Source organism: Ostrea edulis, chromosome 1 (assembly GCF_947568905.1).
Source record: "Ostrea edulis chromosome 1, xbOstEdul1.1, whole genome shotgun sequence".
Classification (NCBI taxonomy): Eukaryota; Metazoa; Mollusca; class Bivalvia; order Ostreida; family Ostreidae; genus Ostrea; species Ostrea edulis.
In genome coordinates, this window is record NC_079164.1 from 54216252 (window position 1) to 54231609 (window position 15358).

General features: G+C 35.2%; 1 protein-coding gene across 2 annotated transcripts in view; it reads right to left on the reverse strand.

The window, feature by feature from the left end:
• The window catches only part of LOC125650111 (glyoxalase domain-containing protein 4-like), a 48756-nt gene extending 35154 nt beyond the window's left edge, over positions 1–13602 (reverse strand). Inside the window, exons 1-2 of one of the 2 annotated variants that reach the window (XM_056154170.1) lie at positions 13416–13602; positions 7619–7668 (exon numbers count right to left, since the gene is read on the reverse strand). In XM_056154170.1, coding sequence (XP_056010145.1) covers positions 7619–7668; positions 13416–13505 — 140 coding nt within the window. In that variant the 5' untranslated portion in view covers positions 13506–13602. The remainder of the gene's footprint in view (positions 1–7618; positions 7669–13415) is intronic. The other variant, XM_056154171.1, reaches the window with a different exon arrangement.
• Between the last annotated feature and the right edge of the window lie 1756 nt (positions 13603–15358).

Genomic DNA, 15358 nt, shown 5'->3' on the forward strand with positions numbered 1-15358 from the left:
GCAGGCATAAACCTATGCAGTTCATGCCCCCCATGTATTTTCAACAAGAAGCCTACAGGCCTTATCAGTCACCTGAGTATCAATAAAAGTATCATTAGCACCAATTAGGACTAAGATCTAAAATAATTTCCCTGTTCTGCTAAATCTAATAATATTCTGAAGCAGTATAAAGCAAGAAGTGGGGTTGCAAAATTCACAATTTTGGTACATCCCTTTCTGCTTTTCCTTAATTTGCATTTAGTTTTAATACATTATCAGCAAAATCACAGAAAAAGTCTATTTAAAAATGATGACAATAATCACTATGATAATTTAGCTCCACCCTGATACTAAAACCCTCACCCCTGGGGTGAAGAAATTTAAAAGGGCTACCTGCTCTTTCTAAATATCAATGTAGAATAAATTTAGTATCAATAGCATTAAAGAAGATGTAACAGTGTTCCCTCGATATATTGCCAACTTTTATTCAAGACCTGAATTTGGACAATAAAGTGGGGTTGGCAATTAACGAATTCACCATTACTGACAATTCACTGAGCAGTCAAAAGAAATTCATATCCGTAAATTTATTTGGGATCCATTCTGTATACACATTTAGATAATCTTAGATAAGCTACAGATGGGTGTTAGGTAATTGGCATCATCATTGAGGGTAAGCCCTATAAAATTTGAGCATTTGTTTGTGAAAATCAGTGGCATATGGCAGATATAACAGGGGTGTTAACATGGGGAGAAATCTGTTCTCCTGGATTTTCAGGCAATAAGCGGGAGTGACATTATAACATGGGGCAATATATCGAGGGAGCACTGTATTTAAATGTTTTACAAATAAACACTACACCAAGTTTGGTTCTGCCCTGGACTCAGAACATCTACAGGGATCAAAATGTACAATTTTGGCAAAGACCTTTTTCCTCTACATGACTACCACTATGCATTTAGTTTTTCTTACATATGTGCTGTTGTATAAAAGATTTTTGAAAATTGGTTAATTTTTGGCATTTTTTATACCAAATTTGAAAAGAATTGGAAGGGTAGTTCTCAAGAAATTAAAAAATTTCCAACTGTTAAAGGGACATGGACATAATCTTTGATCGTTTGAAATTGACAGTTTTTTGTTATAGAAATAAAGATCTTTTATAGAAAGTGGATTACACAGGATATACTTTAATATACATATTATCTGGCTCCCAAAATCATGTTACTTTGTCAACACACTTGTCATAGCCAGGAAACCATGTGAAGAAGTGAGAACACTGCACGAAGATTTCTAAAAATTATGTCAAAATCATTCAACATTTCGTAATATGTTACTGTGGATTTACAGTAAGTGTGAATGAGACATATCGGCAAGTACATGACGTGCTCCAGATAGTTCATTGGAAAGTCCCCGAGTGATTTTAAAGAGCGCTTTTGATAGGTCGGTTAAATTATAGGTAGGCGGTCCCAAGTATTTCGCATTAATAGAATCCTTCATTAGTACGAGTGTGAGATAGGGAAATTCCAACGAGGGGACAAGATTCGCAGTCTTGGACGAGGCTTTGCCGAGTCCTAGACAGCGAATCTTGTTCCAGAGGTGGAATTTCCCTATCCCACACGAGTAAATAATGAAGGATTATTTTTCTCACATTTTAACTACAGTTTAGTGCATAAAATTAGGAGCTTTCAGAAAATTTTAGATTATCAAAATCCTCATTTGAACTTCGATGCAAAAACTAATTAGATAGGCAGAAAGAGCATACCCGAAAATGGTTTACACTGTAAGTGTAAACTAAAAAACCCAAGGTTGTCCACCAGAAAGCTATACTACATTAAAATTTAAAGATAACAATGCAAAATATTTTTACTTCACTGTGTAACATAAATCTTCACCGTGTAACGTAAATCATAGAAAATATATGATGTCACAATCAAATGACGTCGCAGCAGTGTGAGACAGAAAAATCTCACATGGCTGTCTCACATGGGTAAAGTCGATCTCACACTGGTGATAATGTGAGAATATATTATCTCGTGTCTAACAAGTGTAAGTTTCACTATTTGATTTCAGTGTAAGTTGCACCGTACGTAGCGTGAGATTCAATATCGGTTTTGATTTGACAACGGAGATTTGAGATTACGTTAATAAAATGTCTTGTAAAGTTTATCTTATATACACTAGATATCTACATGTATAAAAGTGATGGGATATCTTATAAAGAAAAAAATATAAGATGTCTTATAAAAGATACAAGATATCTCGTAAACTTTAGAAGATATAACTTTTACCTTATAAATTTTATCTTTTAAACAGGAATAACCGTGTTATACTTATAATCCATCGCAGTATCAATAGGTATGGGAGGGGGAATACAGGGTGAAAAAGGCGAGCTCCGATATGTAAAGAAAAGGCAGGAATAGCAATATCTCAGAATTCAAATAGTGTTGAATATTGAAAAGAAAAAAAAAATGACGGGATCGAAAATGCTGCGGGAAAAGGCAGGATCCGCAGTTGCCTCTATATCCCAATAAAAATTGAAAGGTTACTCCCTTAAATTCCTGTAGATACTTGTCAGTTTTAAGTGATCAGAAATTGCAGTACATGTTTCTATAGGCGATTTTGTCCGTTTAAGAACAATGCTTTTGTTTTGTTGTCTCTTTCACATTTGCAGTTTCCATATCGTTATTTTAAAATAAATCTCTCAGAGAATATTTTCGAAATCTTGCAAAGCATTGGAAAAGATCGATGTCGGAAAAATTTCTAAATTCAAATAGTTAGGGGGGAAGAGGGGGTAAAAACTCGTAAGTTTCTGTCATCCGACATCGATTACACGTTAGTGGGAAAAAAAGACAACTGACTTTAAAACCACATAATAATACATTTTAATAAACGTTTTTAAAATAGTTTCAATGTACACTTTCATTTGTTTTACTTGTTAATCGATTAGTTTCAACATACTTCATATTTAGTTTTGTATTGGGGGGGGGGGGGGGGGGGGGGGGGGGTGTCTTGGTGAGAACTATGCGAACTCAGTTTTCTCTAACATTGAACATTTGATCTCGCCCCTAAAATAATTTGTCAGATTAAGTAATAAGATCAATAGATATTCTACTTCGAGAAAACATTTATTTTCAACACATGGCATGCTTTGATGTCTTTTACTGTTATATATACTCACATTTTCGTAAGAAATTCGGAAGTAACCATCGCTAGATACTGTTAATTGAATGAACAACGGCAAGTTCTGTGAATTCTAGCAAAAACTAAATTCCCCAAACCATCCCTCTCCTGTACATGTAACACATTATTAAAGAAATTCAGCATTTCGTTAGCATTAGACGCGCCTTCTATAACGTCATAATAAACCACAGCAAAGGTTGATTGTTAATGTTGCAATACTGGCGTACCTTTGAACCTATATCACTGGTCCACCCCTAACTGTATGTCCATAGGAGTTTGAAATTTTATCAATAAAGTTAATAAAATGTACTTGATTGACCAAGCCATGAGCTATGGCTTGGTCAATCAAGTACATTTTATTAACTTTATTGATAAAATTTCAAGCATGTACTGATGAAACTATTAAGAAATCAAGATTGGAAAATATACAAATAGAACAGACAGATATAAATTTAAACAGCTTCTTAAGGTAGACCTATACTCGGCCTTAAATGGACTCAATCATGAAAAAATTGCCTTTATAAGATAGATATATATTCCAGTAATAGATAAACATTGAAAAATATATATGTCAACATGCTAATTTTATTGTTATTGCTTCTCAAAAGTAAGTACCCCATCCACATATAATCAGCATTAATGAAAATGTATTCCTCCTTCTTATTTTTCTTAATAATTATTATTTTTCCAAAACAAATGGGCTGTAATAAGCAACATAGACTATATACCCATTATTTAATGATATGTAATCATTTATTTTAATAAAATTGAATAACTATTTTAATAATGCACACTTTGTGAGTCCACACATGTTAAAAGAAATACTGTTGAAAATGACATTTGATGTCAATATTGGTCTTTTCCCCCAATTTTTATGGACTAAACCTTGAATAAATTGTTTCTAATTTACAGATTATTATCTCAGAAAAAGGATTTGCATAAGAAAATCATATATTGACGCATCATTTTAAAAGCTATAAGCTCTATAACAAGTACACCCCCCCCCCCCCCCCCAAAAATCTTGGAATATACATTATCATATTTTCATACGACATGTGAAATTTGAGTATATTTACAACCTTGGATAATAATTTGAACTATGTTAAACTATAAGTATTATAGATACATGTGGTTTGCAATTAGATTTTACATTTTATCTGAAAACAAATCATTCTAGAAGAGGGTATTCACAATGTGAATGTAAAACGAAAGTAACAAACTGAATTTTGATAGTTTTGCTTATATGATTAATGCATGTGTGTAATGTGTGTTATATCTTTTATCATGGAATCATTTGCATGTACATAAATTGGATATACGTACATGTACACCACTTACGCCGATCGATCTATGTAGATGCAATCTCAATAAGGAACTATAGTTGTAATCGCGTTATACAGATGCCGCCCCAATAATTTTGAAAAAAAGGAGAGAGGGTGAGGAAAAAATGACAGACGGTCGGTGAAATAAAACAAATTATTTGCAGCCGTTCTTTGAAGCATGCGTCAATATCTGCAACATTGGGGCAGCGAACACAACTACGATATCTGTGGTCACTGGAGCAGCGAAGTGTGAACTTTTATTTTTACACAAGCTTACCATGTATTTGTTAATGATCATTTGGATTCAACAGCTGCGTAGTTTTGAATTGGCAATTTTTACACTCGAGAATTTTTTACTCATATGGAGACGTCACCATTGCCTGTGAAGGGCTGCAAAACTTTGGCCTATGCTCGACGCCGACAGTCTTTGAGTAGGGATTTTTAGTGTGCCACACCTGCTGTGACACGGGGCCTCTGTTTTTGTTGTCTCATCCGAAGGACCGTCCCATTTAGTCGCCTCTTGCGACAAGCATGGGGTACTGAGGACCTACTTTAACCCGGATCCTCACAAAAGAAATATTATTATTATTATGATGCTGGTGAATTGGCCCCCCTTTCCTATCCGTCTCTCCAACTTTCAGATGCCCGCGTAATTCCATATGTTGAACATGGATCATTGTAAAACTTTTACATACATGAATAGTCAATGTTTCTCACGGACGCCCTCATCCGCCAAAATGTTGTCTGTTCTCCAACCGATTTTTATCTAAAGCTTGAATCATCTTTAGCCCCCCCTCCCTTTTTTTAAAATACAAAATTTGACCGCAACTGATAAGAACGCCTTGGAAGGAATCAATATCGGACAATCATATCGCCATGTAAAAATCAAACTGATATCTTTAAAATACCACATTTCGGAAAACGGACGCGTGGTTCCGCATTTACATTTGATTGTGACGTAGGCCGTGTATAGGTCCACTTTAATTGTAAAAATATTATTGTACTTAAAAGATTATGCAAATTTTTAATGGTTATAAGGGAGAGGGCATGTCCTCCATGTTAACTGCATGTTATGTACAATATTGTATTATGGATATTACGAATTACTTCTCTACAATACACATGTTGTATTTATTTGAGAATAAATAATTTTGTTGTTGTTGTTGTTGTCGCCCCTTTAAATATTGGTCCAATCGCAGTGATTGTCCTTTCCTTGGTGCGTCATCATTGACAGATTTGTTTTGAAACCAACTATCCGAGACCTCGAATGAACTTGAGAAGCTGAGTCGTTCACACTTACTGTAAATTCACAGTAAGGATAAATAAATTTAGGAAGCACGCTCAAAAAAAAAATTAAAAAAATTTCATTATAAAAGTTTTTTTCACCCAAGCTGTCAACTTCGGTACGATATGTTTGCTAGTTGAGTCATGTGACATGTAATTGTTTAGAAAGTGAAAAGTTTAGATGTCTCAAATACATCTTTGCGTCAGTTTTTGAAATTTAGGTTTGTTGCTATGTTTTACACAAATCAAATAATTAATAAAAAATCTACTAAATATTTTTTGGTACCAAAATCGTGTTCATGCCCCTTTGAGGACATACGCAACATTTCTCAATAATATATAATTTTTCTTGACATTTACATGTATAATTCACTTCCACTCTATTTCATTTAACTCTCAAAAAAATCTTGGGGTATATTACCATGTCTGTTAGCATATTTTGATAGTTTTTCGTTGTTGTAAGTAAAACTGTAAAGCCAGCTCTAATTTATTACGTATTATCGGTATAGCTGTAAAAATGGACATTACTGTAGCAAACAATGAGAGAAAAAATCTTTGGAGCAATTGGGTATTGAACCCAGGACATTTTCATTACTACCTGTACTATAGCAAAAACTTTGGTACCATATTTCAAGAGAGAGAGAGAGAGTTCTATGGTACATGCTTGGTACTAAGAAAGTAAAAATAAAAGACACTTTTTAAAAGCATCTTTCTGACACTAAATAGTGGTTAAGTTAAAACAAGAGGCCCATGGGCCACATTGCTCACCTGAGCAGCAGTTCCCAGCAATAAACAAGCTTGAGCAATACTATCATTATACAAGCAGCTTGGTTCAGAAAAAACTTTTCAAAGGTAACATTAATTATCAAACTTAATTATCAAACCTGACTACAAATTCATCAATTATTATATGCCCTTGTAGACTAAGGATGCTTTGTGCAAAGTTTGGTTCCCTATACAATTGCATGTAAAACTTTGATCCCCTATTGTAGCCCCTTCCTAACCACTTGTTATGATTTTTACAATCTTGAATCTCCACTTTGTTGGGAAGTTTTCATGCAAATTTCAGCTCTTCTGGCCCAGTGGTTCTTGAAAAGAAGATTTTTTAATGACCCCATCCTATTTTTGCATTTTTGTGATTATCTCCCTTAGAAGGGGGCATGGCCCTTCATTTGAACAAACTTGAATCCCCTTCACCTAAGGATGATTTGTGCAAAGTTTGGTTATAATTGGCCCTGTGGTTCTGGAAAAGAAGATGAAAATGTGAAAAGTTTATGCTGACGACACCAACAGACAATGGACAAATTTTGATCAGAAAAGCTCACTTAAGCCTTCAGCTCAGGTGAGCTAACAATAATATTTTCATATTAAACAGATGTTAAATTGAAATTTTCTTTAGTACATGTACTATCAAATATATCAAATGAATGTCTTTTTGTATTCTATTTTCACATAAAAGGTACAACTATGAAATAAACAGTCGATGTACTAATGAGATTTCATGAGATTGACATAAATGTGACCATGGCCTCCATTAAAATTGGTATTCATGGAATCACACAAAAATTTGCATTAAATAAATCAGCATTTATCCACAGCTAAATATTCTGTACGATTTAACCACTGAGCTGCCCGGGCCGATATACAAGGTATTGTAATATTACAGTAACTACAATATAAAAGTTCAACCTATTTCAAAAATCATACAAGAGCTTTTCATATTGAAGAGAGAAAATGTCGCATATGTCCTTAATGCATAACAATTGACAAAGTTTGAGTACCTAAAAATAAAATTCATTTCTTTAATTGAACAGATGAAAAAAATTCACATTCTCAACATCACCATGCTTACCCATTACATGCAGCATCACATCCTTTCTCAAACTCTTCATGCCTTAAAAACTGAAATTGAACAAGAATTTAATATTCTAACAGTAAACTCTGTTCTGCAATAAAAGACAAATTTTCATAAAAGATATATCAATCTTGTATTGAAGATATTTCCAAGTTTGAAGTCAAAGTCCTACCCATGAAAAATTTTAACCACATATTGTGGCCCCAACCTAGCCCCACAGGGTCATGACGTTACCAACTTGAATTCATGAAACATGGGAATGCCTCAACATCAATATGACTAACATGACTTCACTGTTCAGGAGAAGGTCATACATAGATCGTGGTATAAAATGAAAGGTCTTACCCAAAGAAATCTATATATAAAATATGAAAGCTCTAACTTATACATAATTCAGGAGATATTTTATTCTATAATTTTTTATTTGTATTGTATAATTTTCCATTTGTATTCTAAATTTTCATTTTAAATTGAATAATATGAGTATAAAATTTCTCAAAGGGACGTTGACTAATGAAATCCTTCATAACAAATCAAAATAAACAATCCCTTGGATACAATGCAAATAAAGAATTATACAATACATTCCAAATGGAAAATATAGAATACAAATGGAAAATTATACAATAAAAATAACAAGAGGCCCACAAGCCTTATCGGTCACCTGAATACTAGTGAAAAAGTATCACTACTCCCAAGGGCTATGAAATCTAGAAAACATTTCCTGTTCTGAATATCTAAACTAAATTCTAATGTTCAGCAACAGTAAATAAGAGTCCCATGTGCCACATCGCTCACCTGAATCACCTTGGCCTTTATTTGAAGACTTTCAATATATATTTGCATGTAAAACCTTAGTCCCTATTGTGGCCCTAACCTACCTCTGGAGGCCATGCTTTTTACAAACTTTAATCTGCACTATGTCAGAAAGCTTTCATGTAAATGTCAACTTCTTTGGTCCAATGGTCCATTTTCAATACTGTACATCAGAAGAAGAGTATGCCATGTATTGGTCGAACTTGTTTTTACGTTGGTCACTGGATTGACATGTCTGCTGGCATTTATAATTCATATTCTTGGACATGTCAGTGTGAATGCACTCGGTGGATGCAATATTTTGGTTTACTTTATGAATACCTACATAGAAACATTACATCTTTTCAAAGAAAACATTGAAAACAAAAACATTTATTCTTGACTTAGTAGAAACAGATGTACTTAATAACATATCAGAAATGTACTTATTAAAAAATAACTTATTTGTTCATGAAAACCTGGCTCGAAAGTCACGCCGTTTGTTAGCTTGTCCAACACAGTGACAGAGACCTCGTCTAACTTATCTATGTTGTGATCATCATCTGCGGTTAAATCATTCAACACGTCGTTCCAGGTACAACTTTTAGAGTAACTGTAAAGTCGATTTACCACAATCGGAACCACTTTTGATGTTTGTTTGTATTTTATTCTTACAGTAGACAACAAAGCAATCTTCGTGTCGCACATCTTTGAAATCTTCCGACAACATTGAAACTTCGAGAGATAAATCCCGGCGACTTCCAAAAATAGCGAAAGTAAAATTTGGAACGTACACGATTTTTGTTCCAGAAAAAAGAGAAGAAAAAAAAACCACGCGATTTTTTGGTTAAAATTTTTTTTGACCCGGGCCCTTTTATTTGACCCGGCCAGGGGAGGGGAAACAAACATATTTTTATTTTTAGCCCCGGGGGCTATGATTTGAACAAACTTGAATCTGCACTTTGTCAGGAAGCTTTCATGTAAATGTCAGCTCTTCTGGCTCATTGCTTCTTGAGAAGAAGATTTTTAAAGATTTTCCCTATATATTTCTATGCAAAACTTTGATCCCCTATTGTGGCCCCATCCTACCCCCGGGGGCCAGGATTTGAACAATCTTGAATCTGCACTATGTCAGGAAGCTTTTATGTAATTGTCAGCTCCTCTAGCCCAGTGGTTCTTAAGAAGAAGATTTTTAAAGACCCTACCCTAATTTTGCATTTATGTGATTATCTCCCCTTTGATGAGGGCCTGGCCCTTCATTTGAACAAACTTGAAAGCCCTTCACCGAAGGATGCTTTTGGCCAAGTTTGGTTGAAATTGATCCAGTGGTTCTGGAGAAGAAATCTGAAGAAAATGTAAAAAGTTACAACAAAGCAGACGACGACACCGGACAAATTTTGATCAGAAAAGCTCACTTGAACCTTTGGATCAGGTGAGCTAAAAACAAGATGTGTTCTTAAAACTTTACTGTCCTCAAAAGTGCATGCACTGATGAAAGGCTTTACATAGTATAATAGGTGTATTAACATTAAAACATCAAAAGATACAATGTATAACTAATTTGGACACATCCTAAAGTCAAAACCCTGGGTTGTGAAATTCACCATTTTTTGTACATCCTTTTCGGCTATTCCTAAGTATGCATTTAGATTTTATACAGCATCAGCAAACGTACACATAAATACTATATACTAAGTTTGGCCCCACCCTGGGATCAGAACCCCTACTCTGGGGATCATCAAATTTACAATTTTGGTAAAAGACTATACCTGCTCTTTCTAAATATCCATTTCCTTTCAATTTACTAATAGTATCAATAACACTAAAAGAGGATGTTATTTAAGTGTTTTACACATGGACACTATATAGTAAGTTTGACCCCGCTCTGGGTTCAGAACCCCTACCCCAGGGATCATGAAATTTACAATTTTTGTGGAGGCCTTCCTGCTCTACATCACCATGCATTTAGTTTTTCTTACATGTGTGCGGTTCTTGAGAAGAAGATTTTTGAAAATTGGTCAATTTTGGGCAGTTTTTGCCCCACGCCTAAGGTCCCAGGGGTGCTAAAGTCCTAAAATTTACAATTTATGTCCCCCCTTGTCCCAAAGATGCTTCATACCAAATTTAAAAAGAATTGGACGACGCACATCGATGGACGACAACCAAGTGCAATACATGTAGGTCACCTGAGTTTAACCAGTTTACTCAGGTGACCTAAAAATTTATACAATACAAATGAAAAATTATGCAATACAAATGGAAAAGATCAAATATTGCATCATTTGGCATGTGGCGCCATATGATCGATTGTGTCTTGTTTAACGTCTCTCCCTTGAACTTTTCACTCATATGGAGACGTCACCAAGATCGGTGAAGGGCTTCGAATTTAGTAGTGATGGGAATTGGTGAGAATTTTATAATCGATGATTGGTTTACTGTAACTAACTAATTATCAATTATAATCGGACATAGAGAAATTCTATAAGAAAGTCATTTATCTACTGAAAAAGTGTAAGTAAACATTTTCTTCATTTGTATTTGTAGTTTCTATTGCTGAGAGAGTGTAAATGAATATTTTCTGTGTGTATTTGTTATTCTTTTGCTATTTTAATATCCTTTAATTACATATCTAAAAGTCAATACAATTTTCAGAAGGGTTTACGCGCCAAAAATGGATATCGTTTGCTTCGGCTATATCCCTGTACATCAAAGTTTCATGTCATTAACTTACAGTATTCCGGCATAATTAAAATTCAGCAAAGAAAAAAAAGGAAAGAAGAATATTTTATTTAAAAAGCAAAAACAAATCATATCTTTTGTCAGCAATTGAAAACACGATACGCACGTGCAGAGTAACAGTGGCCTTTGAAAGCGGTTTTATCTACGTAATTCACACATGGCTTTGGTCGTATCAAGATTCTCTTTGATGGATGATCCTTCGTTTATATAAATATGTCTGAATCAAAGTATGTCTATCTGACCATGCGAACATGCTTTATTCCCCGGGTATGGATACTTTCGCTTTCATGTGTGCTGCCATTATGATAAACTAGGTTAATAGATAGGTCACAGCAGGAATATTCTTCAAAACCTACAGTCATTGAGAAAACAAAATCTAAAATCCGATTAATTGGAATAAAATTTTCATAATCGAGCGCTTAGAATTTGCAAACAATCAACTGATTTTCGATTATAATAGATGATTGGAACATCACTAAAATTTAGGCCTATGCTCGGCGCTTATGGGCATTGAGCAGTAAGGGTTTTTTAGCGTGCCACACCTACTGTGACACGAGTCATCCGTTTTTAAGGTCATCTACAAGGACTGGTGACATTCAAACCTGATGTCGAGCGTTTGGCGATGGAATTGTCACTACCTGTTTTAACGACTTAGGTCTGTCGCAGCCAGGATTCGAACCTCGGCCTTCCACATGCGGGGCGAATGCTCTAACCAACGCGGCGGTGCGCCATATGAAATGAAGGTTAAAACTATTTACATTGTAAGGCCAATTCAACTTAATTAGTAGATTATCATCCAGAGTCAACAAAAAGTATGGGGCGGATGGGAGGATTTTATTTTTTAATCTTTATTTTCTGAGAATTTTTTTTTTTTAACAGATGCGCATCATTTAATGCCAGGTGGATATCAATCTAAGCTATTTTCACAGACATCATTCCAGGTTAAGCTTTAATTTCAAACAGAAATATACCTAATTTCTTCAAGATTTATGCCTGTAAGAACGCGAGAAATTAAGAAAACCATATAGATCTATTTTCTTCACGTGACTTTTCACGTTGCTATACCGGAAATGTAAACAAGAAGTGTAAATATGAGAGTCGGACATGAAAATATTCCAGAAATCGCAAGTTCCACAAAATAAAAAAATTTGGGGCGGGCCAATTTTTAAGGGGCAGGCAGGGATGATTATCTATCAATTAAGTTGAATTGGCCTTGCAGCAAGACATAAATTTAATTAGAACAACTCAACCGAGTCGCACACTAGTGTCCAGGAGGAGATAATTTAGACTATTATTGTTAAATGCATGAAATATGAAGGAAAAATCAGTATTTGACTGAATGCATGTCTTTGTAGTTCTCAGTAACTATTCGCGACAAAACACCAGATGGCAGTATGCAGATCATTGGAAGAGATGACGTTATAAAAAAGGGATTGTTTTTGTATAAAATAAAGAACATTTTTGTTTGCGTGCTAGCTCTGTCACTCTTTTCTCACATTATCACCAGTGTGAGATCGACTTTACCCATGTGAGACAGCCATGTGAGATTTTTCTGTCTCATACTGCTGCGACGTCATTTGATTGTGACGTCACATATTTTCTATGATTTACGTTACACGGTGAAGATTTACGTTACAAGGTGAAGTAAAAATATTTTGCATTGTTATCTTTAAATTTTGATGTAGTATAGCTTTCTGGTGGACCTTGGGTTTAAACCATTTTCAGGTATGCTCTTTCTGCTTATCTAATTAGTTTTTGCATCGAAGTTCAAATGAGGATTTTGATAAATTAGAATTTTCTCAAAGCTCCTAAATGTATGCCCTAAACTGTAGGTAAAATGTGAGAAAAATAATCCTTCATTATTTACTCGTGTGGGATAGGGAAATTCCACCTCTGGAACAAGATTCGCTGTCTAGGACTCGGCAAAGCCTCGTCCTAGACTGCGAATCTTGTCCCCTCGGTGGAATTTCCCTATCCCACACTCGTACTAACGAAGGATTCAGTCTCATTGCTACATCTGACTACATCTCGATACACTACACGAGGAAATTCGAAAGACGCACGTATCTTCGATATAGTCCGTGGCCTTTATATGCTTCACCCCTATATAATCACTGGGACTTGTCACAAAATATTTTCCTTCTTTAAATTAATATATGACCCTTATCTATAAAATATACAGAGAGGGGTCATATATAAAAGAAGGCAAATATTTCGTGAGAGGTCTGCCCCAAATTGCGGCCTCAACTCATGTACTCACTCGCATTCCTAGCACGTCTCTGTAGAACTTGGCAGTTTCTGTACGGTTCCCAACTTTGAAAACAAAGTGAAGTGCTCTTCTGGATGACATATTAATGTATGTCAGTTGGTCTATAACCTAGTCTTTAAAAAAAACCAACACCACACACGTCAAGTTTTGTTTACATTAGCACGGGTAACACAAATAACCGAAATCTACAACTTTAACCGAAATCCACCAAAATAATAATAATAATAATATTAAAAATCGAAACCCACGACTAAATACCGAAATCCATCCGAGATCAAAAATCTTCAAGAGGGTTAAATTACCATCATACATAGATTTTATATTTAACACTGTTTAATAAAGTGTTGTTTTCCAAATCCGGTGCTACAAATAACCGAAATAACTCCCAAAAATGTGTTTTTGAACATGTAGGCCTACCGTGTTCTTGTATGACATTCTACAAACTTTTCAAAATAAAAAAAGATGATGAGTTAGTTAAAGAGGTTCGCATCTGAGCTTTGGAGTAATGTCAAATTTTTGGGAATTGTATTTTTGATTTCTACATTGAAAAAGAATTAGGAAATTTACGGAAGCCGATAGGTGCCAGGGTATAGAATTAATATTTATTTAACTGGCGGCCGCCACTTAATTTATGTGGCGGTCGCCACTTAATTTAACTGGCGGCCGCCACTTATTATCTGGCGGCCGCCAGTTCATTTATATGGCGGCCGCCAGTTAATTTAACTGGCGGCCGCCATATAAATTAACTGGCGGCCGCCAGATAAATTAAGTGGCGGCCGTCAGATAAATTAAGTGGCGGCCGCCACTCAATTTAAATAATTTATATGGCTGTCAACAGTTATTCAATTCCTCTCTCTTTCTCTATCTCTCTCTCAAAATGAAAGGGGTGCAATCCCTCCCAATGCTTAGTAATATGTATGTGATATATATACATTAAATTATTGTTTTTCGATTGTATTGTTAAATACGTAGAACCACGGAGCTGACCCTCCATTTTTTTGACAACGTTCAATTTCTATTATTTTCACATGCAAACTATAATTATTTTCACATGTGAAATAAGATTAATTGGCGGATTGGCCCCCACCCCACTCTTTTGGTGGTAGTAATGAATGGTAAAAATGTACGGAAGCCGATAGGTGCAAGGGTATATAATTAATTTTTATTTAACTGGCGGCCGCCACTTAATTTATCTGGCGGCCGCCACTTATTATCTGGCGGCCGCCATATAAATTAACTGGCGGCCGCCACTTATTATCTGGCGGCCGCCACTTAATTTATATATGGCGGCTGCCAATTGCAAAAACAATGTAATTCGTATCGCTGAGTGATTATTTTGGAAAGATTTAGAATAGTACGCAAACACGCAGCATCGTTTTTCAAAGTGTATAGAGACAGTCGTAGGAGAAATTGTCTTCTACAATTGTTGACAAGCAGAAAAGGAACCTAAAATGTCTCATTTGTCCAAACCTCGTACTCCTAAATTGGAGGGAGGGGACTCCGTTCATCTTTCAATTGATCAGTTCATTCATTATTACATTTTTACCATTCATTACTACCACCCAAAGAGTGGGGTGGGGGCCAACCCGCCAATTAATCTTATTTCACATGTGAAAATAACTTAGTTTGCATGTGAAAATAATAGAAATTGAACGTTGTCAAAAAAAATGGAGGGTCAGCCCCGTGGTTTTACGTATTCAACAGTACAATCGAAAAACAATAATTTAATGCTCTTAATTGTATATATATATATACATATCACATACATATTACTAAGTATAGGGGATGGATTGCACCCCTTTCATTTTGAGAGAGAGATAGAGAAAGAGAGAGGAATTGAATAACTGGTGACAGCCATATAAATTATTTAAATTGAGTGGCGGCCGCCATATAAATTAAGTGGCGGCCGCCAGTTAATTTATCTGGCGGCCGCC